We start from the raw sequence: 23,041 nt of genomic DNA on the forward strand, positions 1-23,041 counted from the left end.
AAAACGTGTTTTTTTTTATCATAATAAATGTGAAAATTAAATAAAATCTGTAAAAAAATTATAATCATGCCCACCATCGACTCAAAAGCCCTGGGGATTGTACTCGTCTACTAATAAGCTTTAACTCTATTTGAACAACATTGGTGCTTTGAGGTACTGATTACAACATTAGATCCACTCGTGTGGGGTAGAAGTCTCCATAAATCACACAAAACCTCATCTCAAACTTCTAAAAAACTTTTTGGATCTGGTTTTTTATGCTTCTGCAATGCCAAAAACTCTGACTTGGCATGAATAGGCGTTTGGACTAGAAGCTTCCACTTTTTTTTTTTGGCTTGGAGGATACTGGACATGTGACCCCCACCCACCTCTTTATCAATTCCAGCAACTTTGCCAACGTTCAGTCTTAAAAAAATGCACCAGAGACTCACATTTTGACAAAAGGGTCTGAGTAGCCATTCGAATCCATGGCGGCCAGGTGAGCACAGCGAATAATTCCCACAATCAGAGAACTTTTCTCTGTGACGTACATCAGAGAGACCAGGATACGGCCACGCTAGAGAAACAGAGAAAGACAGACAGGCTTGGTTCCACTGATCAATATTCAGACCATCAATAATACATTAAACAATATATGTCGGTAGGGTACAACCAGGCTAAACATCCCCTTAGGAACAACATGACATGTTTTTGTAGTTCTTTATTGTATACAAATGGAATAACAAAATTTGCATACATTTTTTTTTCATTTTATATATACTGTATATATATATATATATATATATATATATATAAAATATTCTTACTGTATTTCGGTCAAATAAATACAACCTGTACTGAGCTTAAGAATCTTTTGAAAGATGTGAGTATATACTTGAAACTCCTTGAGCAAAGGATGTTTTTTGCTGTTCATTTAATATATTACAGAATTTCAAAACATATTAGCTAAAATTAAAGAAATACTTTAGTTAGAGAACATCATATAAAAATATAGTACAGGCAAAAATTATAAGACTTGTCTCAAAATGTTTACGATAATTTTAGAGATTCTCGTTAGTGACATCCCATAAAAAGTTTACAATTTATTTTAAATATAATTACCTTATAATCAGCTACTGAATATGATAACCTTATTGACCAGGACAGTTTATCAGTCCAAAGTGAAAAAAACAAGTGTTCAGGATAGTGCTTTTTTATTGTTAATTGGCGTTTTGAGATATAAGGTCCTATCATGGGGGCTTTGTCCTCATTGTGCTCTCAACGTGAGTATTCTACAGTCAGGGCAGTTTCAGTGTAAATAGGGAGTTTGAAGAGGTCTCAAGTATATGGAAAGTATCGGATCTTTACCTCCTCTTCTGCAACAGAAGCCCCAGGATCCACTGCCTGGCTGTTACCCTCCCGGGTCTGTAAGACCATAGAAAGGTTATTAATAATACAGCAAATGCCCAAAAATTTAATTATGCATAGTACAAATTCCAAAGGACACATGGACACAGTGACACACACATACACACACTTGCATTTGTGGTTTGCGGGGACTCTTCATAGTCGTAATGGTTTTATATACTGTGCAAACTGTATTTTCTATCACCAAACACCTAAACCTACCCCTTACAGAAAACTACTGGCATTTTTTTAATTTCATAAAACAAAGTTTTATGTTTTTTAACCCTTTTGTTTTACGGGGACACATGAAGTGTCCTTATAAACCATGTTTATATTGTAGTACCCATGTCATTATACACATTTTTGTCCTCATAAACCATATATAGCAGTACACACACACACCTGTGCAATTCTCTCGAGGCCCATGTTGTATTTCTTGCTCTCTCCCTCCTTGAGTTTCTTGAGGGCCACCCTGACTTCCCCAATGAACTCATTCCGTCCTAAACGATCCATATCACACACACACAGCCTGCAAGACAGAGAGAAAGATGGCACTCCAAATTCTTCAGCTCAATTCTCAAGACAGAACGTGTTAAGTGTGTTGCACGCACAGCCAAAGAAAGAATACATCAAGAGAGGCTGAGGCTCTGAGCTGAGAAGTAGGTGGTAATGACTAGAGGCTAGTTATGATATCTTGTTGACCATTTCATTTGTGCTGATAAAAGCTTTAGGAACCATCAGATATAGGGAAATATTAACACTTTTTAAAAATGTTTTCCTGTTCAACAAAACCTCTGTGAGCACCCGAATATTACTAAAATCAGATTGGTGACAACATAAATTCAGATAAAATTACTTCTGTATTTAAATTGAGCCAATCTGCAAGACTAGATTGCTATATAAAAATAGTCATTATTAATTTTAAAACGTTTCATGCATCACTATTCAGTGGCAGAGCTATTTAATCTACAGTGCCACAAAATAAAACAAATGACATTGTATCTAAGTTGAGCGTTTGCAATATGAATTAATCATAAAGATTTAAAAGACATGGTTATGGCAAAAATCACCATTGACAATAAAAAAGTTAACATCTTTTGTAAAGTCTTATTGGATGCACATGTACAAACAAAAACAGTGCTGAAAGTCCAGCCTGATTCATGAATGAATAGTTCATAAGAGTCTCTTTGATTCATTTGAATTGACACTTCTGAGCCAGTTCTTTTAATAAACAAATCCAAAATCTGAAAATTTTGATTACTGTATAAAAAGTGTCACACTTTTCATTTTGAAGCATTCCACGCATTACTATTTAGTGGCAGAGCTACTAAATTTAAAGTGTCACGACAAAATAAATAATACTCTATGCAAGTTGATAATTTACAATCTAAATGAATGATAATGATTTAAAAGTAATGGTTCATGAAAATAATAAGTCTCTTGTCTTGTCTTGCTGGATGCACATGTAAAAACAAATAAACAGAAAACTGAAGTCTGATTCATGAACAAATAATTCAAAAGAGTCTAGTTGATTAATTACATTTGACTACTGAATTGACACTTCTGAGCCAGTTCTTTTAATAAATGAGTCAACATTAATGAGTCAAAAGATAACTGCAAAGTAATATTTTTGAATCATTCAAACAAATAATTCACTGAATCTGCCAGAATGCTTACTGAATTAACATCTGACTCACTGAACCGCATCCTAAATTTCATTCATGTCTGACTTGAAACGAACCTCTTTCACAGTGTTTGTGTCCCTAATCCTCTATGGATGACATTATGAAATATGATGAGAGACTTAAATCAGAATAATTGGTTGCTCAGCTGCATAAAGGTAAAGTAACAAATTGCAAGTTAAAGTTCATTTTTTTAATAATAATATTTATTTTTTAATATATTATAGATGAATACAAATTAAAATATTATAAATATGCCATATATTTTTTTCATCAATATAGCAATTTTAAAATGGGTTAATTTGCTTTTTTCCCAACTAAGTTATTGGAACCTGCAAAACCTTTTATCGGTCAATCTCTAGTATTGACTCTGAGAAAGAGGGAGATTAAGGGAACAAAACAACAACAGCAACCAGAATGAGAAAAGAGGAATTTAAGCAAAGTGCCCAATGTAAGAAAAGACAGATGGTTTTTACGTCAGCGACACAAGACTGAGTAATGAATATACAAACCAGGATGAGGAGACAGTACTGCGGGTGTCAAAGAGCGAGAGCGCGAGAGGCTGCACGTAAGCAGATGACACTGACATCATGATACAGTTGGCTTCACACTTCCTTCTAAGGCTCGATTAGTCATTCCTTCCAGCCAGGTGCATGCTCACATAAACTAACTGTATGCACTGCACACACACTCGTGTAGAGGTGGATAACAGGTGCTCTCCACTTCCTGTAACCTGTCCTGGGAACCGTTCTGCCTGAAGCTGCTATTTAATACTCGTGGGGTTGAGCTTTCCTTGTTAATGTCAGTCACAGTGATTATGTTGAGAGTTTGCATGCATTTGGATGTCACCAGCATGCAGGACATCTGAAAGACAGGTACTATTCAGTGTCTATTCATTACTGAACTGTGATGTCCAATTATGTCCAGACCCACTCAGAACCATAGTATTTCACAAAAAAGCTTTTCTTCAGAATTGGACCGCTCGATATTTAGAATTGGATGGATGGATAGCTAGAATGACAGAAAGATGGAAAGATTGACCTATAGGACGATGGATGGATGGAAGCATAGATAGATGGACCAATAGAATGATGGATAGATTGACCAAACGAACGGTGGAGGGATGGACGGATAGCTAGAATGATGGATTAATTGACCAACAGAATGATGGATGAATGGATGGATGGATGGACAGATCGACCAATAGATTGAAGGATGAATTTTTGGTTTGACAGCTATAACAATAGATGGATAGCTAGAATGACAGAATGATGGTTAGATTGACTGATAGACAAATGGATGGACAGATGGATGGATGGAAAGAATGATCTATGGATAGCTAGAATTATAAAATTATGGATAGATTGACCAATAGAATGATGGATGGACAGATGGATGACGGAAAAAATTATGGATGGATAGTTAGAATGACAGAATGATGGATCGACTGACCGATAGAATGATGGATGGACGGATGGATGGATTGACCAATAGAATGATGGATGGATGGAGGGATAGATCGATGGATGGATAAATAGCTAGAATTGCAGAATGATGGATGGATTGACCGATAGAATGATGGATGGATGGATGGATTGACCAATAGAATGATGGATGGATGGAGGGATAGCTAGAATGACTGATAGAATGATGGATGGATGGATGGATGGATGGACAGATGTAAAGACAGCTAGAATGATGGATAGACTGGCCGATAGAATGATGGATGGATGAATGGATTGATAGACAGCTAGAATGATGAATAGCTAGAATGATGGATAGACTGATGAATGGATGGATAAAATGATAAATTGAATCAGAAAATGTATCTATTTTATTTTATTTTTTATTATGATAAATCGAATTCCTCCACCAACATTGTCGAAAATTTTAAAACTCCCTCTCCACAACGGTTTATTAAACATCAAACTTCTGATTGGCGGTAATCGCTGCATCATACATTTTCACTCTAGTGAGGGTAAAAAAAAAGGAGGCTGTAAAGTGTCAGGTCTTGTTAGGGCACAGAGTCGGGGTGTTTTTATAATCTGGCACAAATCTGTCAGCTAGGCTCCTAAAAGACCACTCAACTCACACTGCCTACAAATAAACAATGAACACACATACTGTACGCTTCAGTGACATCCACTACGATGGCGACTCCAGTAATAGCCTAGAATGCTTTACTATAGTGGCACAATAGCACTATTGATAAGGCAGCCATTCTTCAGAAAATGTTCACTGCCAATAGCCTGCCAGCAGCATTGTTCTCATGTGGGAAATGACATTCACATGACAGAAGATAAGCTGACGATAGATTAACAGTTTATTGACAAAGGGCCATATGGGGGAGGAAATAAAGTAAATATGGAACTACTATTTGCTCTGCATTAACACCTCCAAAATCTTGCATAAAATATTAATTCCTCACGCATCACCCTTCACTGAACAACTACTGCAGGATTTGAGATCGGCCAGCTGTCACAGCCCAGACACAGTCACCGTGACAAGGTGCTGATGCTGCCCATGGTGACACTCCATCTACGCCCTGGGCTCCGACAACCTGCTCTTCAGGATGATGGTCACAGAGCGTAACAGAGCAGAAAGAATCATCGAATCAAACGCTTCCTTTGGGATTCCAAAGTGGCGAGAATCCATGTTCACCACAAGAAGCAGATCAGCACATGTCACTTTTGGCACAATGTATGCATCTAATTGTTTTTTTTTAATCTGCAAGAAGTCTCTGTTAAAAAAAATTCACAATTTCCACAAATATCTCAGCATACTGCAGAATCAAAAATCTGTGGATTGAAGCATTGAGGTAAATCGGGGTTGAGTTAAAAAAATTTTTTAACGGTCTCAACCAAAATGTGGAACAAGTAAAGCAAGCAGCTTCGCTCTCTCTTTATCTCTGTCTCTCTCTCTCTCATCCCGCGAGAGCTCCTGCTAGGTTTGTTTCCCAGCTGTGGATCACAAGGGTTTCTACTACATTTCTAGAGAAATTGCCCCTATCTTGTTCTGTCCTCTTGAGTTTTACTGCTCAAATTGTAGCATACCTCTACACAGAAGGTTAGACCCAAGTGGGGGTATTACCTTAAGGCTATTGTGTGTTATTTCACCACAGAGACTTCCACTACATGCTGTCGAAGACACACACACATACACACAATGTGCTCCGAGTGACACTATGCTTCTGCAGAGTTTATTTGACCTCAAAGTAATGAAATTCACACATGTAGTTCACACGTGATATCATTGTCATTAATAAGTCGAACGGAGAAACTCATGGGATTTTACAGAGAACCATATGTTCAAAGGTGAATTGGAAGTTCAAGTAGAGCCAAAAGTACTTGAAGCTGGTGTGAATCATGGGAAACAGAGGTAGTACAGTACCTGAGGGTTTTGGTGGTCATGTCAGCAGCCGTGATGCCATGATAGATGAGTGTTTCATTCCACACTGGATTCAGAGTGTTCTTTAAAGTCTTAGTGCGCAATTTATTTGCCTGAAAAAGAGAGGAAGAGTGTATTGAGATTGATAACTAATTTAATTTATAGACACATTGGATAAAGACAAAGCTCCTCCTGTACAATTTCTGCTGGCCTCGTAACAGCTGTGCACGCACATAAATTTGTTCTCACCATCAGTCTAATGGTGATGAACCCAGATTATTGTAAATGAGGGAGCACATGCTTCAGTTAGTCATTAGCATAAAACAAACTCAAACAATCTCCAAACAAGGGCTTCCACAAAACCTTTCCTATCTTTCTTTACTCTCTGAAAACACTCTCTAAAGATCACAACATCTTCTACAGATGCATTTACTTGAGACTAGGAAGCCAATTCTTCTACACAAAATTGTGCAGGATAAGAAGACTTATTTTCAGAAAATATCTTGTAATTTAATCTCTCTTACCCAACTTTAATTTAACCATAAATCAAGAACAATATAAGAAAAATAAACTTAATTCAACATACATTCTCCGAAAACCATAATTTATCTGATCTGAATGATGCTTAAAAATTTTACTGGAACGCAAGACAAAAATACTGATGAGAACAATGGCAGGTGAGGTTGAAACACTTTCTCAAACATTACTCTATTCAAATGGAACTTAAATTTATCACCATATAAACAGTGGAATGTTTCCACGAATTTCAGGCAATGTCATCATAGAACAGCACCATGAGCTTATTACTGAGACAGTCTCCCTGGAGCAACATGGGGTTAAGCACTTCGCTCAAGGGCATAATGGTGATGGTCAAGCAACCCTGCGGTCAACAGCCTGAGCCTTAACCACTACACCGCATCACCCCAGTACATCCTAAATGAAGAAACTGAGTTCTAAACTCACCACTAAACTAGAAGCTCATTCATCCCCAAAATAAACTTTTTCACATTTTCCCACCTAAGAGCATTTGGGGAAATAATTAACACCCCCCAAGCTCCATCTGTACAGAAATTATCACTGCTGTAAATAGTTTCTGAACTTAAAGAATCTGTTAGAATCAGATGCTGCTCAGATGTGCTACAGTTATTTGCACTTTTTTTTTTGCAGTGGGTGGTGATGTAGTGGTTAAGACTCTGGGCTAGGAACTGGAAAGCTGCTTCAATTCCTACAAAGCGCAACCCATGAGTCATCACCACTGTACCCTTGAACAAAGCACTTTATTCCAGGTTGCACAAGAAGTTATATGGTAATCTTGTATGAAAATCACAGAAATATGTATAAATACTGATTTGCCAGATTTACTAAACAGGGAAAATCAGCTCGAGAGCACAATTCCAAATCAGCACTGATGGGCGTTTATTGACTAATTGCGCAAATTAACATAGTCGCAAATGAGCAGAACTGATGCTCATCAGGGGTGGGTAATGTACTTGTGACACAAACACAATATAGTTTAAGACATGCATTATTTGGATGTTAAATAATGGCGCAAATACCAGTAATTTGACAAGCGCAAACATTAATAAATTGTGTTGTGTGATTAATTTTAATACTCTCCTTCCATACCCTCCCAAATGGTGTCCATGCCTTTTCAGAGCTAATTCTTCACCGCACATCTTTAGTAAATCCTGACAGTAGGGTACTATTTTAACAACAAAAGTAAATATTCGCTGTTGCAAGCTGTTAGTAAATCTGGCCCTATATATGTTCTGATTGACTGTGATATTGCACCACATTTTTGTATTCAATGTTTCAATCAATCAAACTAGTGTTGTCAAAAGTACTGACTTCAATACCAGTCGGTACTGCAATTTTAAAAACGTCAATTTCCTGCTAACATTTGAGCACTGTTGAGTGGATTTTTAAACATCGCTGATTGGGTATAGTGTTTATGCAGTCAAAAGATAAGTCTGTGATTGCCGTCAATGAGCATCACTTCAAGCCTTTCAATAAAATTTAATTTCAGTCATGACAACTCCTGGGATAAATTGTAATATCTTTATTAGTGTAGTTGGGTCTAGTGGTTAGAGAGTTTGACTCCTAACCCTAAGGTTGTTGGTTCGAGTCTTGGGCTGGCAATACCACGACTTATGTGCCCTTGAGCAAGGCACTGAACCCCCAACTGCTCCCCAGGCGCTGCAGCATAAATGGCTGCCCACTGCTCCGGATGTGGTTCACAGTGTGTGTGTGTTCACTGCTGTGTGTTGGTCACCATACTTGGCTGTATGTTACGTCACTTTTAAACAGAATGTGCACAGGTTTGGTCTTGGTGGACTAGATAGCTACGCTGCTGCTGCTGGAGAGCAAGCAGACCTGAGCCTCTGTCACAAAAAGTGTTGAGAACGGAATATTGCCATAAAATTGTCAGAGTGCCAGGACAAATCACAGAACACATTATCCATTATTTTCCAGAATCTCCATGTGAAAAGGCTTTCCACAATGCTCAAATCATAAAATTAAGAGGAAACATGCTACTGCTGCTAGAGAGAGAAAGATCCCCAGTAGCAGATCCAGACAGGTGGTGCTGGGGAGGTGGTAGGCCAAGATGAGGACACGCATACATGCAGACATAGCATTCCTTAAATAAGTCCTGGTTATATAGGAAAACGTTAATGAATATGTGAATCAGATTGGCTAGGAGCATTGAATTGAATGTAAGTAGAGTTTCATGGCTGAAATATTCATTTTATTCCATGTGTTTAACCAAAAAAAAATCAAATCCGAAATTATATTTAAATATGAAAAGGACGAAGAGAAACTTAGGACATGAGGAGAGAAGAAGAAATAAAAGTTTTAGCAAAATACTACAAATAGTTTGAGGTAGTGGTGCACTTTTGCAGTCCTTGCTCACTTCGCTATTTAGTTACTTAGCTTGTAAGGTAAATGTAAGACTCAGGTGAAACTCTGCTGGACTCTCCAAATGTAGATAAGTAAAAGTGACAGTGTTTCAGAACCTATTTTACCTGCAATAAATTCCAACAAATATCTGAGAGATTTCAGATCTACTTGGATGAAAAATCTAAGGGGACACATGCTCCTAGTTTTAATGGGCATGATGCATCTGGGTAGAGATGACAGTGGGAGAGATGAAGAGAAAGAGTCAGTCAGGGAGGACAGGAGAGGAAACATCATTTATCTCTTCTCCCTCAGGTGAAAGGCAGACATCTGCTCACCTACTTTGCAGAGGAGATAGAGAGGACGAGAGGCTTTCCCCAGCTCACCTCCTCTCCGTCACACACACACACACACACACACACACACACACACACACACACACACACACAATCATCATTACCCCTTCTGTTTCTTAACCTAAAATCTGCTCACACATACACATTTTTACCTATCTAAATGAGGACTAAATGTGTAAACCTCTATTGTTTTGTGTTAAAACTAATTATAAGACAAACCCAAACTATAACCTTTTGAAAATAATACTTTGTTTTTCAAGAGCAATGGGTGTGTTGTATGTCTGTCCATCCATCGGTTTGACAGATAGAAGGACAGATAGACAGACAGATGAAAAGAACGATCTATAGATAGAATGACAAAATGATGGATATATAGAACAACAGACTGACAGACAAATGGACAAACAGATAGACAGAGAGATGGATAAATTTACACATTATCTTTTAGTACTTATTGTATTTACAGGTGCATCTCAATAAATTAGAATGTCATGGAAAAGTTCGTTTATTTCAGTAATTCAACTCAAATTGTGAAACTTGTGTATTAAATAAATTTTATGCACACAAGACTGAAGTATTCTTTGCTTCTTTTAATTGTGATGATTTTGGCTCACATTTAACAAAAACCCACCAAATTATCTCAAAAAATCTCAACAAATTAGAATATGGTGACATGCCAATAAACTAATCAACTCAAAAAAGAAGACAATCATTGACAGCCTTCACAAGGAGGCTAAGCCACAAACATTCATTGCCAATGAAGCTGGCTGTTCACAGAGTGCTGTATCCAAGCATGTTAACAGAAAGTTGAGTGGAAGGAAAAAGTATGGAAGAAAAAGATGCAAAACCAATCGAGAGAACCGCAGCCTTATAAGGATTGTCAAGCAAAATCAATTCAAGAATTTGAGTGAACTTCACAAGGAATGGACTGAGACTGGGGTCAAGGCATCAATAGCCACCACACACAGACGTGTCAAGGAAGGGTATTTGTTAAATGCCAGCCAAAATCCTCAGAATTAAAAGAACCAAAGCCTTAAAATAATTTGTGCACTGAATTTATTTAATACACAAGTTTCACAATTTGAGTTGAATTACTGAAATAAATTAACTTTTCCACAACATTCTAATTTACTGAGATGCACCTGTATATTGTATATTTGTTTATTATTTATCTTTTTTTTAGCTTTCTCCACAAATAGGATTTCATGTTTTACTATCCTTGTGGGCAGAAGCACCATGACCGTAAAGACAGTTTTAGAAGCACTTTTAATGTGCAAATTAAGGTGTGCAGTTATTTTAAGTAAATAAGGTGTATGTCTAAATTTGGCCAATTCACCTGACCAATTCTGTCATCATTTATGCACCGCCATTTTGCTTCAAACATGCATGGCTTTTCCCCTGTAGAATAAAATGTCAAAACTGCTCTTTTCTTTATAACGAAAATGCATGATGATCACTGGCTGTCAAGTTCAGTTAAAATGTAGCTTTTGCATACTGAAACAACACTAACAACAACATACTGTATTAGGTCGGGACTTGAACCCGGGTCCCCTTTCACGCTGCACAAAAACTGTAACACTGAACTCATCTCACCCAAAACACTACAGAGCAAGTTGAAAAGTGTTACTTTTCCCCCTGTAGTCATGTTATGCCCTGCCTAAGGAACAGAGTGAGCCAGAACGACCGCTGGTACCCCCTGAAAAATTGTGCCGCTGCTTGTGGGGACGTTTGCTTTCCTCAATGTAGGCCAAATCTGACCACCCCCACAGACACAGCTCACCATCGCACCATTTCTTCTCTAAAATTCTGCTCCCACCCCAGACTCTCACACTTCAAATACCCTGACATGCATGCTAAACTCCCCAAACTGGGCAATTATCCTGCAACAGCTCGTTTAACAAATTAGTGTTAAATCAAAGAAATGCTCTGGCTGTGAAGACTCAAACACAATCTCCCAAACCGCAGCATCTCTCGCGCTCGCTCTCCTGACAGAGACAGTACACGTCATTCATTGCCTGAAGAACATGTTGCTTCTCTGCATATTTCATTTCATCTCTCTTGCTTGCTCTGTTCTACTCTCTGCACTGCTGCATTTGAAGCTGGGACCAGCCAAGCTTGGCTATCCTCTCTCTCGCCCCCTGAGGATGCTCGGCAAATGAATAAACACACTTTAATTCCAACAGACATTAGTAAAAAAATACATGTAACAGTCCATTAAAACAGCACCAACTGAGCAAATAGCTACCGGGACTTGAGATGAATCATTCAAACCACTATTCATTTAATTGACTTTACTGTGGCAGTACTATGGTACAGTGATGATGTCAGATGGTAAGATCATACTGAGTGTTTAACATACAGTATTCATTTACCATGGTATTTACAATTCAATAAAAAGTAATAAACAATACATATTTCTTGGCCATAAAAAATAATAGTACCATGATGATTATCTGATAGCATCACATAAAAAAATGAACCTTGGTACTACCTTTTTTTAGAATGCAGTCTCTTTTGTTCACAGAAGATGCATTTATTTGATCAGAAATACAGTAAAAACAGTAATACTGTGAACTATAATTACAATTTAAAAGAACAGTATTCTATTTTAATATATTTTAAAATGTCATTTATTGCTGAGATGCAAAGCTGAATTTTCAGCATCATTACTCCAGTGTTCTTGAGTGTCAAATGATCCTTAAGAAATAATTCTAATATGATTTGATGCTCAAGAAACGTTTTACACTCAAAACGCTTGTGCTGTTTAGTATTTGTGTGCAAACCATGACATTTTCCAGGATTCTTAAAAAAAAAAAAATGCATACATTTTATGAATCCTTGCTAACAGTATTCACTTCTTTCAATTGTTAAAAAAATAAATATATATATATTTTTTGGAACAATGTAGTACACCAGTACGGTGAATTATTCACAATAAAACTAGAAAAGTGCATTATGTAAACATTATTTTCTTGTTGACATTAAGCTTCAGTGATGTTGAGTACACTAAAAACATAGTACTCTCTGAGTTTGTCCTTCAAGCATCCATCAAAAAATGCTCCTACTTACTCCTACTAGCTTTCCAGCTATTTTCTCCCCAAGTTCCTCGCTCATTTTGCATCTTTGCCTGCGACAGCATATGGTTTCACCTGTCTCTCTCTCCTCCTTCCAAATCGTTGCTATCGCATTTTCTTCTAAATATTTTATCCTCATCTTTCACTTCTCTCTTCCCCCTTTTCTCTCTCTCCCTTTCCTTCCTCCATCTGGCCCAGGGCAGTGAGATTCCCAGAGCAGCAGCTTGGGAGAGTGTGTGTGACTCAGATATCTCATTCTCCATGCTGTGTGATGATGACACACACATACACACTCGACCAGGAAGGGCCACTCTTGAGCTCTACAATCTCTCCCTCCCTCTCGCTTTTTTCCTTCTGCCTCCTGCACTTTTTATGGGATGCTGATAGAGTTCCTGCATGGGAAGTAGCTTGTTAAAGGGATGGTACTAGCAATAATGGCTCAGTGCCATGACATCCCAAAGCTGTGTGACTTTCTTTCATCTGTGGAACATAAAACGAATGTTCAATGAAAGTGGATTTGGATTATCTATTGTAGCATTTATTAATATTTTTAAAAGGTTTTATTTTTATACTTCCAAGTGTCATTTTTGTTCAAGTCTTCCATACCACTTCAGCAGTGCAACAAACTGACTGGTAATGTGCTTTTGTCCATTTTTTGTTGTTGTTGTTGACAAAAGTCACCCTTGTGTGCTATATTTCAGTTCTTCATACAACAAGAAACAGATCAAAATTTAACATGAGACTACTGAAATACTGCATAGCAGTTTGGTCACTATTCACTTTCATCGTATGGATGGTATGTTGTCTAGGCAATATTTATAAAGTTTAACAAATGTTGAAGCTTTTACTTTTATATTTATAAGTAATTTTTTTACATTTCTAAACAGCTTTAATGATTTATTTGTATTTAATTTTTGTACTTTACCTTTAAATGTAAAAAACTCAAATTAGAAAATGATTGTGACAACTAACCGAAATAGATAAAAAATGTAGTTTAATCAAAATAGTATTTTTTCATCTTCTATTTAGATTTTATTTTATTGATTTATTCATTTTGTGTTTTTTTTACACTTAATACACTTAAGTTTCAGTTTTGGGACAAGCCCTCTTAAAGAAGAAGAAATGTCATACGAGGTCAAGTAAAAGACAAAATGTTTGTTTATAGGTGAACTATTCCTTTAATATGTCACATATGGATGCATATGAAACCATGAAGCATGTAAAAGGACAAAAGGAGAGAGTGTTATAAATGGGTTCATTTAATGCCATGCACGCCCACGTACGTGCGAGAGAGTACATGTGTACGTCTATGTCTGAAGGTGGGCGTCGCATACACGTCCATCACCTCTGGCTCGCACACCTTTTAAAAGCCCGGAGATGTCTGTATAACCCTGGTGGTCCATATTTACCAGGTTGGCGCGTGGGAGCATACGCAGGACGTGACGTTCCTCACTTTCTCTTTCCCTTTTGTACATATACGCACCTCCTTTGACGTGAGTCGTGTAACAATCTGTGCTGTTTCCATGACAACCACCTGCTGCTGTCCCCCCTCATCTGTCTCTCTCTTTTTTCAATCCCACCCTCCCATCCTGCACTCAACGCTGTGTTGGTATTCCAAGGTCAAAGTGGGTCATGTGGCGATAGACAATGAGATAGCGGCAGAGATTCGGACGAGAGTGCGGGAGAGTGGAGAAGAGTAAAAACCACTGGACAGAAGACAGGATACTCCTGTCACAGACTGTCCTGATATGAACAGATTGGAGTGCCGTGCATTTGTTACATGTGGTGAAAATGAAATGAAATGAAAGAGAATAATTCAGTGCTGAAACGCTCTCTGAATCCACCCGTTTCCACCGCATGTTCTCCACACGAACAGCTTCAGTGCTCACGGGTGGCCTTGATAGTGATGCATGCTCATCACGCCTGTGTATTGTGCAACGCATGTGTTGATGTGTGTATGTGTGTGCGTGCATGACAGAGAATCGCAACTTGTGCTGATGGTGCAGCAAGAGTTGAACCATGCTGTGTGCGTGTGAGAAGGTTGCAGTGACCTTGCTTGCTCCAGGCAGGAGGTGGAGTTTCACATATGGATCCGCCAGTCCATTGGAGTCCATGGCCTTTAGTCCCTGTGGGCACAAACAAGCACACAAAAGCACAAAAGACTTTATGTCACATGAGATTCACACTCATGTCTGGGGTGAGAGGTTGATAGATCATATCCTTACAGTGATATGCACACTTTAGGGCACAAGGTTGTTTAACTGGACTGTTTAAGTTTGTTTATTGCTTGCTCAAAATAAACCATGAAATAAATTTTGAACTCTATTTTTATTTGGCAAATTACATGAAAGTAAATTTTATGTTTAGCAAATGATGTTTTTAAATATATGATGATACTTGCTTTTGCTGGTCAGTTTTAGTGGCTTATGGGTAGATAAATCTATAGAGGGCATTTTATTAACATTATTTTGTAAATGAGTGCAGGATGAGTCATTTACACGTTCTTTACACGGTTTATGTATACATTTTATTATTCCACTTTTGTCCCAGACCTAGACTTTTAATATTAGAATATGAAAAAAAAACATTACATTCTACAAATGCTATATTATAACCTATACATATATATATTTTTTACCATTTGACTCTAATTCAGTTTCTAATTCATTTCTAAATCACTTTTTCCGCTCTTTTTTAAGACGACATTGTGAAGAAAAATTTAATAAAAATAATGTAATTTCGAATCAAGCTGTAGTTTATAGCCAAATGATGCAAAAAGTGTAAATGACTTCATTTGGTATACATAAATGCTACCTACTAAACTACTCTTAGCAAGACTGCAGTCTGTTGTTTTATTTAAAAAATGTTTCCACCACCGATTATTATTAAACACAATACATCATTTAAGATGTGGTGGAAATGTTCATTAGTTTAGGGGGAAAAATGTCAAAACAAAAATGTTAACTGTCAGAAATTGAGTTATTTCTACAACTGCACAAGCACAAAAATGTCTTTAGTTGTAGAAAAACCCAGTAGTGTTTGTGTGAGTATAAACTTACCTTGGCCTTGTTGATTGTGCAGTGCAAGCAGTTATTTTCTTGGTCAAATAGCAGGCTGAACTCCAGAGTTCCCAGGTAGGCTAATAGAAACAAAGAATAACTGAATGTGTTGCACGCACATTAGCTGGCAATCAGTCTTGCCTGTAATGACCTAATCAGGGCTGTGCACATACAGAGGGCTTGTAGTGTTTATGCACCATTACAGAGACTAATGAAGTATTTAACACTCTGATCGCATACCTCAGTTATCGCACACACACTCACACCAATCAAACAAACTCCACACAAAGCAATCAATACCGAACAGTATGGGACTCAGGTCCAGGTCGATGGGAAGCGCTCATGCCTCATTGGCTGCTTACTGGTGAATAAAATCAGTCAATCAAACAAACGGAATCGAGAACAGGAAATATCCTTGGATTCATGTATGTGAGGAGTTATGTAATAAGAAGCATGATTTTACAGTATGTGAGATTGGGCTGATGTGGTTAAAAATTTGGACTGGCAATGACAAAGGTTATAGGTTCGAGCCCACAAGGACTCCTTCAAGTACAATTACCATTATGTCCTAGAGAAGAGCACTTAACCCAAGCCTGTACCAGAAGGATGTATGTAGATTTGTGAATAATGCATCTGTAAAATGATTACTTTGAGCGTAAACACATGTGTAAACCCAACCAAAGGGAACCAAATGTGAAATGGTCACTAGCCATGAGACAAACTCACTGTCCTCGTCATCCGAGTCGGCAAACTCCCCGTTCTCCTCTTGCTCTCTCTCCCTCTTGCGGTCTTTCTCTCCGTTCCCGTCTCCGTCCTTGTCTTTGTCCTTTAGAATTTGTTTTTCCCGGGGAGGAGGGGGGGTGATGGGGAAGTCGTGGAAACGAGGGAAGAAGTCGGAGATCTGTGGGATGGGAAGGATGGGACCGGGGCACACATTGATGGCAAAGTGCTCCTGCATAGAGATCTTGACTGGGGAGGGAGGAGGAGGCACAGCGGGGCTGGGGGGACCCGCGGCGGAGGGAGGGGTGGAGGGAGAGGGGGAGGAAGAAGGCAGGGAGAGATGGGAGGATGGGTTGCTGGGGGGGAAATGGGAATGGGGTGGAGGTGGTTTGGAAACGCTCATCGAGACCACTGGAAAGAACTGTGTCGAGAAAAAGAAAGAATGTTTCGAAAACAACTATCACTTTTTTTTGTTCAAGTGCTGGGCAAACGATTAATTGCAGCGAAAATAAAACTTTTTGTGTAAATAGCATGTGTGTGTGTGCTGTATAATTTTATTATGTACTGTATATATATAAAAACACACACATGCATGTACAGTGCCCTCCATAAGTATTGGAACAGTAAAGACAAAATTGCTTTCTCTGCTGTGGTGTCAAGACATTTGCAAATATGATTGCATTTCTTTGCCCTGATAAAGTCCTTGATTGAACTGGCAGGGTGTTTTGGGTCATTGTCCTGATCTAATATGAAGTGCTTTCTAATGAGTTTGGTGGCATTTTCTTGAATATTGGTAGCCAAGATGATTTTCTACCCTTCCAAATTCATTCTGCTACTGCCGTCATACATTAAGTCATCATTAAAATGAAGAAGACCTGTTCAAGAGACAGCCATGCATGCCCAAGCCATGACGCCACCTCCACTAAGCTTTACAGGTGAGGATGTATGCTTAGGATCATTTGCAGTTCCCTTTTTTTCTCCACACTTTTGCTTTGCAATCACTTAAGATAGAGGTTAATCTTTGCCTCATTGGTCAATCAACTCAGTTCCAAAACTCTACTGGCTCACATTTGTGAAGAATCTTGCCTTCGTAATTTTGGTGCTGATCAGAGGTTTGCATCTTGCTGTGTAGCTTCTGTAATTCTGTGTCAAATTCTCCTGCAGATTGTAGATTGACAGAGCATCACCGCAGCAGGTTGTTGGTGATTTTACAGACATGTATTTTAGGGTTCATTTTCACAGCTTTTATGATTTGTCTGTCATCAACTACTGTTGTTTTTCTCAGCCGATCAGGTCGTCGTTGTTTGCTGATGTCGCCGGTAGTTTCCAAACTCTTGATTGCTCCATGCCCATTGTTTTTCTATAGTTATAATTGACTTCCTCTTTCCTTTTATCATCCAAATTGCTTCAGAGTCGGCTTCCTCATCTTCATCCTGGTTTGTGTGTGTCATCGTCGAATGCAAGACTTGCAGAATGCAGAAGCAATGGATATAACTGATAAGACACATTCCCTGCTTTTAATATCTGAAAAAATTAATGCAACAGCACACAGCTGAACATTTAGAAAGATCTGTGAGGCAACTGTTCCAATACTTTAACTCACATCAGATAGGGAGATGAAACTCTAAAAGTGCTGATCTTCTTAGCTGGTAAAACATCTTTGTGTTGATTCACCCAAAAATAAAATGTGACATACTGAAGTATCGTCTCATATTCATCTTTTAATCATATTTACAGATTTCTTGACTCCACAGAAAACAGAAGAATTTTGTCTTTACTGTTCCAATACTTATGGAGGGTACTTTATATATTTAAGAAAAATATGTCATGTGTATATATATATATATATATATATATATATATATATATAATATGAATATTAATATATACTTGTAAATACATGTAAAAAATGTTTATATATATTGTATGTATGTCTTTATATTTACATAATAAATATACCCACACATATGTATTATGTGATTATGTACACAAAAACCCTTTATTTTGGATGCAATTAATCACGATTAATCATTGCCCAGTGCTATTTTTTTTACTTAAAAAAGCTTTATACAAATAAAATATAAATACTATATATGCTGTATTAAAATAAAAACAAGATAACATTGTACATCCTTCTCATCTCATAAACTGCAACAAAAAATAATCATCTTATTATTCTTTTTTTTCTGGTGTAGTTTTCCTATTAAAACATCATTAAAACAAGATCCTTAAAACTTACTTTAGAAGCAAAATTGTGTACCATAATGGATTTGCTTTCAGGTAATTCTTCTTGAATTAAGTTTATTTGGCATTTTCTAATTAATTTTTTTATGTTTATATTTCTTAACCCATTAGTAGATTCTTCTTGTTTACAAAATAATTCAATACAGGTTTTATGCTTAAAAAGTAAAATTAAACAAACATACATACAATCATAAACAAATAAGCATGCTAAAAATTTAAAGTGATTGAAAAATTGTTCAGTTTCCTCTTCCTTTAAATAAATACCGTTAATTTTCCCCCTTCCCTTAAAATAAATGTAAAAAAAAAAAAATCAAATGACCCAAAAACGGTTAAATTCCCCTTTCCTTATAAGAATTTTTTTTAAAATGAGTTTAAATATACATTTAAATATACTTTTAATATGGAAAAAGCAACTTGAAGAGTGTTAAATATCTTCTTTTATGTTCTGCAAAAACAAAGTGCATGTGTGGAAAGACATCATCTTACACATTTTCAGCCAATTTTGTGGAGCCAATTTCACTAAACTAAAACAAACTGTTTGCTGTAACAAGTGAAACAAAAGACTGCCCCACGGCCCCTGACCCAGACAGATAAAGATGTGTGACAGACTTTCTGCTGATAACATCTTTCATTACCAGTAATGCGGCTGTTTTGATTACTCTACCTCCCTAAGGACAGAGATATAGTGTCTGTTTCATATGCGTCCTCTTCGGTGCGTTCTATCTCTGTCTCGCACATTCTCTTTCAACCTTTTTTCACATCTTTCCCTTTAGTTCGTAAGATTCTTGTCTCGTGAACTAGACCATCTAATGAGCCAAAAATAGAATAAGCAAGATAAAATGGCACTGTTGTGAGTCAAAACAAAGTTTTTTTTCCCTTTTTGTTTTGTGTGCTTGCTGGAAATGCCACACTAATGAATGTTTTTGTAAGTCTAAAATATCTAACATACAACATGCTGCACAATTTCACTTTGCCTCTTGGCTTATCTGACTAAAAAAAGCATTTTACATTACAATAACATCACAGTCAACAATATTTGCAGATGTGTGGCAAGACCATCATTTCAACACGTTCATACACACAGTGAGGCTGCTATGATGCAAAAACACTGTCACATGGACAAAAGGCTGTCAGGCTGAAAAACATACAGTACACATGTTGGCCAGCACAAACAGAGACATATCACATGCAGAGTTAAACAGAAGTGCAAATAAACCCAGCTACTTTCAAACCTGACTTAAAACATACATAGAAATGTGTTCACTCACGAGGAAATATACCTGCAGGCAACATACATGCATGTGGACACAAACACACTCTCTCTCTCTCACACACACTAACAGGTGGTCAAGCTGGTACACAAACATCCATTATCAAGCAGAAAAAAATACAAAGGCACACACTCACCCAATGACAGTCTTCATCTGTTCCAGCACTCCATCTTGTCTTCACTCATGGTCTCTCTCACACACACTGAAGAGAAACCACCGTCGTTTTGTATCAATATATCCTCCCTCGTTCTCTATCCCTCTCTCACAGTCTCCCTCCCTCCCTTTCACTACTCTCTCTCTCTCTCTCTCTCACACACACACACACACACTCGCTTGACGCGCTCTGACTCGGTTGTGACGTTTTCTTTAAATTCTCTGCGCACTGATCTGTCACTCACCATATACTTCTGAGATTTAACAATGAGCGAGAGAACGCTGAAAAGAGAAACTGAGGACATATGAGAAAATGAATAGCAATAGTAAGTCCGTAAAAAGATAAGCGGAAGAAAGAACTGTAGAGAAGTTACAGTATGTACAGAAAATCGGGACTAGTTGTCACAGATATTTTTGTAAGATTAATTTACTCACCCTGCTGTTGTTCTAATTCTGTATGATTTTCTATCTTTTGTGATACACAAATGCGATAATGAAATCGAAAGAGGACTGGCGCTGTCAAGGTCCAAAATGGCAATATTGTCACTAATATACCATAACAGCAGTCTATACGACTCATACATATTCCAAGTCTTCAGAAGCCTTCACAGCTTTGCGTAAGCAAATGATTAAAGTTATTTGCCGAAAAACGTGCACTAGCTCTCCTGTGGCATTCATGTGAAAATTAGTGATGTTCCATTTGTGAACGAGTAATTCTTTTGATTCAAACCTTTTCGGTTGACCCAGTTCAGAAAAATTTAATTAAATATGATTTGTTCAAACGAATCAAACTATTCAATTAAAATCGATTAAGAAAACACAAATCTATTAATGAAATACATGTTTACCAGTGCGATTTCATTTTGTTTACTTGTTTAAATAACACATACTATGATGACATAACATTATTTATAAACTATTTTATTATATTATTTTATTTAAAATTATCATATTATAAAAGTTTGCAACTATATCTAATTGTACTTCTCTTTGTTACATACATCCACAAAGAAAAGAAAAAAACACATTTTGTGCTGTTAAAGAAAGAGGAAAAAGTCAGTTTAGTCAGGGAAAAAAAGTATCTATTCTAACAGAAAACTGCACAAAAAAACCTCCATCATCAAAGCTTTGCCGCAGTACTGGCTATAGAAACAATGGAGAAAAAAATGCATCATGGGAGCTTGTACGTGACCAGTTGGTGCCGAGATATGCTAGAGATTTACTCATATTTTACTGTTCTGCTTCCTTAGGAGTTCTATCAGGAAAATGTGTCATTAAAGTCATTCTCAGTTTTAAAATGTTACTGTTGTCACAACATAGGCCCATTTAATCATACAGCATTCTGATTTTTACACTTTTAAAAATAACAGTTCCAAAAATAAAAGAACCATTTTGGGTTCCCCAAAGAACTTCCAGTTTACAGTTCTTAAAAAGAACCATTATAAAGAACATTTAAATAATCTAAATAACCTTTTATTACTCTAAAGAATCTTTTGTGCAATGAAAAGGTTCCATAGATGTTAAAGTTTCTTCATGGAATCATCGATGCCAATAAAGAACCTTTTTTTAAATGAGTGTAACATAAAAACCATTTAAGTTTATTGCAGAGGGTGTTTTAACAGACTTGCATGTATCTTTAGTAGAGATAGAGAGTGTGAATTTCAGTCTTATTTAAGCCCCAGATGTCGCATATCTTGGCTCAGTTTAGCAGGAATCTTGCTGAGGTGCACAACAAACTTTGTCAAGTTTGTATGCCTCTCATTATGAATTCACAGAAGAGGAAGAGAGGGACGCTATGTGATACAAGGCGAGAAAAAAAAGAAAAGGGTATTCTACAAATGCTGATGAACTGGGAGATATGATAAGCCTAAAACCTTCGGTTTTCACTTTTGGCATAGGTGCTAATTTGTGCACTGCTAAAACCAAATCAGTAATGTGTCTTCAAAAATAATTAACAATTAGATAAACATTCAGTGCAGCTTTTGAGCTGAAGGTGGTGAGCTGAAGGTCACCTTGTCACACAAAGGTCAATCATTACAATCTCAGTATAACTGTGCAATGGCCTACATCTCATGATGCTGGAACCAGCATGGATTTTAGAGCATTCAAACGTGTTCCTAAAATCCCTAGCATAAAAACAAAAATGCTAAAGTAGGACTCATGGCAAATATCCCACACTGCACTGATAAATGCACATACATAACTACAAAATAATAGAGTGTGTTAATAATTAATTATGTATGAAAACCAATTTTTATTGCCTGACATAAAAACACACATTGAAGAATGGACCTGAAGGATGGATCATTTAAAATGTATGTATCTGTTTGTAAATTATATTCTGGTACATAGTCATCCATATTTGCCAAATATGTTAAGCACAGAAGGTAAAGGAGCATGCTAGACAGAGCCATATGAGCACAAACACAGTGATGGTTCAATGGCTCTCTCTTACCACATAGAAAAGTAAAAGTAAAGTAATAATCAGTGGATGATCACCATCCACTACAAATAACCTGTCATCCTCCATTACAAATGCTATGGCCGACCAATTCTCTACATTAGCATGGGACACCGAAATAATTCACCTTGATTTACATACACAAACTGAAAAGCGTTCTCGCACAGATATATTTATCTCTCGGTTCTCCAAATACACTGGAAATAGATGGATGTTCTTGCCCTTGCACATATGTCTCTGTCCTCAAACGTACAAGCTTGCCTGTTCTCTTCTCGGAGAACCCGGGTGGGCGTCAACCCTAAAAATGTATTGAATCTTTGATTTAATGATGAATCTATTCCGTTCTAGGATTC

The 23,041-nt window shown here is 37.2% G+C and overlaps 1 protein-coding gene across 3 annotated transcripts in view; it reads right to left on the bottom strand.

Moving 5' to 3' along the window:
* The window catches only part of doc2d (double C2-like domains, delta), a 34,640-nt gene extending 14,271 nt beyond the window's left edge, over window positions 1-20,369 (bottom strand). The window contains exons 1-9 of one of the 3 annotated variants that reach the window (XM_059504036.1): window positions 20,211-20,361; window positions 19,468-19,609; window positions 16,566-16,980; window positions 15,840-15,919; window positions 14,832-14,906; window positions 6,459-6,568; window positions 1,789-1,915; window positions 1,348-1,404; window positions 432-556 (exon numbers count right to left, since the gene is read on the bottom strand). In XM_059504036.1, coding sequence (XP_059360019.1) covers window positions 432-556; window positions 1,348-1,404; window positions 1,789-1,915; window positions 6,459-6,568; window positions 14,832-14,906; window positions 15,840-15,919; window positions 16,566-16,962 — 971 coding nt within the window. In that variant the 5' untranslated portion in view covers window positions 16,963-16,980; window positions 19,468-19,609; window positions 20,211-20,361. Of the gene's footprint in view, window positions 1-431; window positions 557-1,347; window positions 1,405-1,788; window positions 1,916-6,458; window positions 6,569-14,831; window positions 14,907-15,839; window positions 15,920-16,565; window positions 16,981-19,438; window positions 19,610-20,210 lie in introns of all 3 variants that reach the window. The other 2 variants (XM_059504035.1, XM_059504034.1) reach the window with 2 other exon arrangements.
* Between the last annotated feature and the right edge of the window lie 2,672 nt (window positions 20,370-23,041).

The sequence above is a fragment of the Carassius carassius genome, chromosome 21 (genome assembly GCF_963082965.1).
Source record: "Carassius carassius chromosome 21, fCarCar2.1, whole genome shotgun sequence".
In the NCBI taxonomy this organism is placed as follows: Eukaryota; Metazoa; Chordata; class Actinopteri; order Cypriniformes; family Cyprinidae; genus Carassius; species Carassius carassius.